General features: G+C 68.5%; 1 protein-coding gene across 1 annotated transcript in view; it reads right to left on the bottom strand.

Annotated features, from left to right (window-relative positions):
* TADA3 (transcriptional adaptor 3) overlaps positions 1 to 1,961 on the bottom strand; it is an 11,413-nt gene that overhangs the window by 8,573 nt on the left and 879 nt on the right. The window contains exons 2-6 of the mRNA XM_019537005.1: positions 1,205 to 1,532; positions 808 to 911; positions 621 to 730; positions 345 to 530; positions 63 to 270 (exon numbers count right to left, since the gene is read on the bottom strand). Coding sequence (XP_019392550.1) covers positions 78 to 270; positions 345 to 530; positions 621 to 730; positions 808 to 911; positions 1,205 to 1,532 — 921 coding nt within the window. The 3' untranslated portion in view covers positions 63 to 77. The remainder of the gene's footprint in view (positions 1 to 62; positions 271 to 344; positions 531 to 620; positions 731 to 807; positions 912 to 1,204; positions 1,533 to 1,961) is intronic.

Raw genomic sequence — 1,961 nt, 5'->3', positions numbered from 1 at the left:
GAGCCCCGCGCCGCGGCACCCCTGCAGCGCCGACGCCGGGGAGCGCAGCTCCGCGCTGGGCCAGGCCCAGGGCCCGGCTAGCCGTCCAGTAGCTTAAGGATGCTCTCGCGCTCCTTCAGGGTCTTCCAGGCCTGGTCCTTCTCCTTCTTGGTGGGCGTGCGCTTCTTCTGGCGCGCGGCCATGATCTTGCGGAAGGCGTCCATGACCTCGTTGTCCGCCATGCGCACGCGCTGCCGCAGCTCCTGCCGGTGCAGCTCCTCCTTGGCCAGCCTGCCGGGGCAGAGCCGTCAGCCCTGCCGGGCCCCGGCCCCGGCCCCGGCCCCCAAGCCGCCTGCGGTACCCACCGGAGCAGGTCGTGCTTCTTGGCGCGGTTGTGAGCGCTGAGCGCCTTGAGCTCCGCCTGCCGCTTGCGCAGCTCCGCCAGCACCTCGTCCTCAGCGTCCTCGGCCGGGCGGTCCTCCGAGTCCAGCAGCCCCTGTGCGATCAGCTCCTCCTTGATGCGCCCCTCCAGCGACTTGGTGTGCGGCACACTGCCAGGGACAAGGGCGGGCTGCCGTCACCCCACAGCCCCTTTCAAGGGGGCTGCAGGAAAGGGGACAGCAGGGCCCCAGTCTGCTCACCTGAAGGGCTTGTTCTGGCTGCGAGGGGAGGTGCCAGCGCCATCAGCCCCTGAGTCCTTACCCGCAACCTCAGGGATTGGGGAGTCCTCCACGGGGGAGATGATGTTCTCCTAACAACAGAGCGTGGAGATGGGGGTCAGTGCTGGGCAGTGGGGGCGAGCATGGCCCAGCCCGGAGCCCCACTCACCTCCACCAGCGCCTGTAGGAGGCGCTGTGTCAGGGGGCCAAAGGGGCAGCCGTCCTCGGGCTGCTCGTGCTGGGCCTCCGACTTTTTCAGCAGTGCGTCCACATCTGCAGGGAGACGGGGAGGGGGCTAGGGAGCAGCACTGGGGAGCTGGGCCCCCGAGCTGGCTGAGCAACAAGGGAAAGCCCCCTCCCACCTGTGGCTCAGTCCCAGTGCTCACCCCACCTGCCCCCTGTAGAGTGCGCCCAGGCAGGGGGCAGGGCGAGGTGCCTGTGTGCTGGGCAGGGCCCTGAGAGCCTAAAGGCCGTCTGCGCTCCCCAGGCCTGGCTGAACCAGGCCGTGCCCCACACCAGGTGCCCCTGTGCCCAGCTGTCTGGATGTAGGGCTCAGCCAGAGGCACCTTTTGTGTCCAGCTCGGTCAGCGGCCCCAGGATGCCTTTTTTCTTGTCCGCAGCTGCAGCCACGCGGGCGCCGTCTTTCTGCTCCTCCAGCAGGTCCTCCTGGGCCCAGCGCTGCGAGTAGTGCTTCCCCAGGGGTGGGATCTGCAACAGAAGTCTTGTGAGCAGCACGCAGCTGGGCAGCCCCAACCTGCCTTCCACTCCCGGGGAACATGGCCTCAGGGAGGCGCCCCACCCCACGGCCCAGGGTGCAGCTTGCCGGGCTCCTGCAGTGCTGCAGGCCCTGCCTCCAGGAAGATGCAGGGTACCAGGCTCCCAGCACGTCGGCCCCTCCCTGAGCCTGCAGCTTTAGTGTCCCTGCCTCGCTGCCTCCGGACTGAGGGCGCCCATCGCAGGCACGGCCAAGCACCCACTGCACCCGGAGCTTTGCGCTGTGCCTGGCCCCAGGCTGCTGACACAAGGGGCTGCTCCGGGGCCCCAGCCTTGCCCCCATGCGTCCAACCATGCCAGGAACCTGCGCCGAGTACCCTGCAGGGTCGCCTCCGGCTCCTACCCTGTGCTCACTGGTGCTCTCCTACCACCACCCAGCCAGAAGCTAACGGCGGACCTGGGAACCCTGTGGGGAGGCAGAAACTGCTCATTTGGTCATGAAACCCAGCCCCTGGATACCCCCATGTAGGCAGCAGGCTTCGGCGCCTGAGATGCCATTCAGTGTCCGGTGCGAGGGCAGAGAAAGCCTCCTCCTGGCTGCCGGGCTGG

Source organism: Crocodylus porosus, unplaced genomic scaffold, assembly GCF_001723895.1.
Source record: "Crocodylus porosus isolate Cpor-Errol unplaced genomic scaffold, CroPor_comp1, whole genome shotgun sequence".
In the NCBI taxonomy this organism is placed as follows: Eukaryota; Metazoa; Chordata; order Crocodylia; family Crocodylidae; genus Crocodylus; species Crocodylus porosus.
This window is presented reverse-complemented; position numbering and strand designations above follow the sequence as displayed.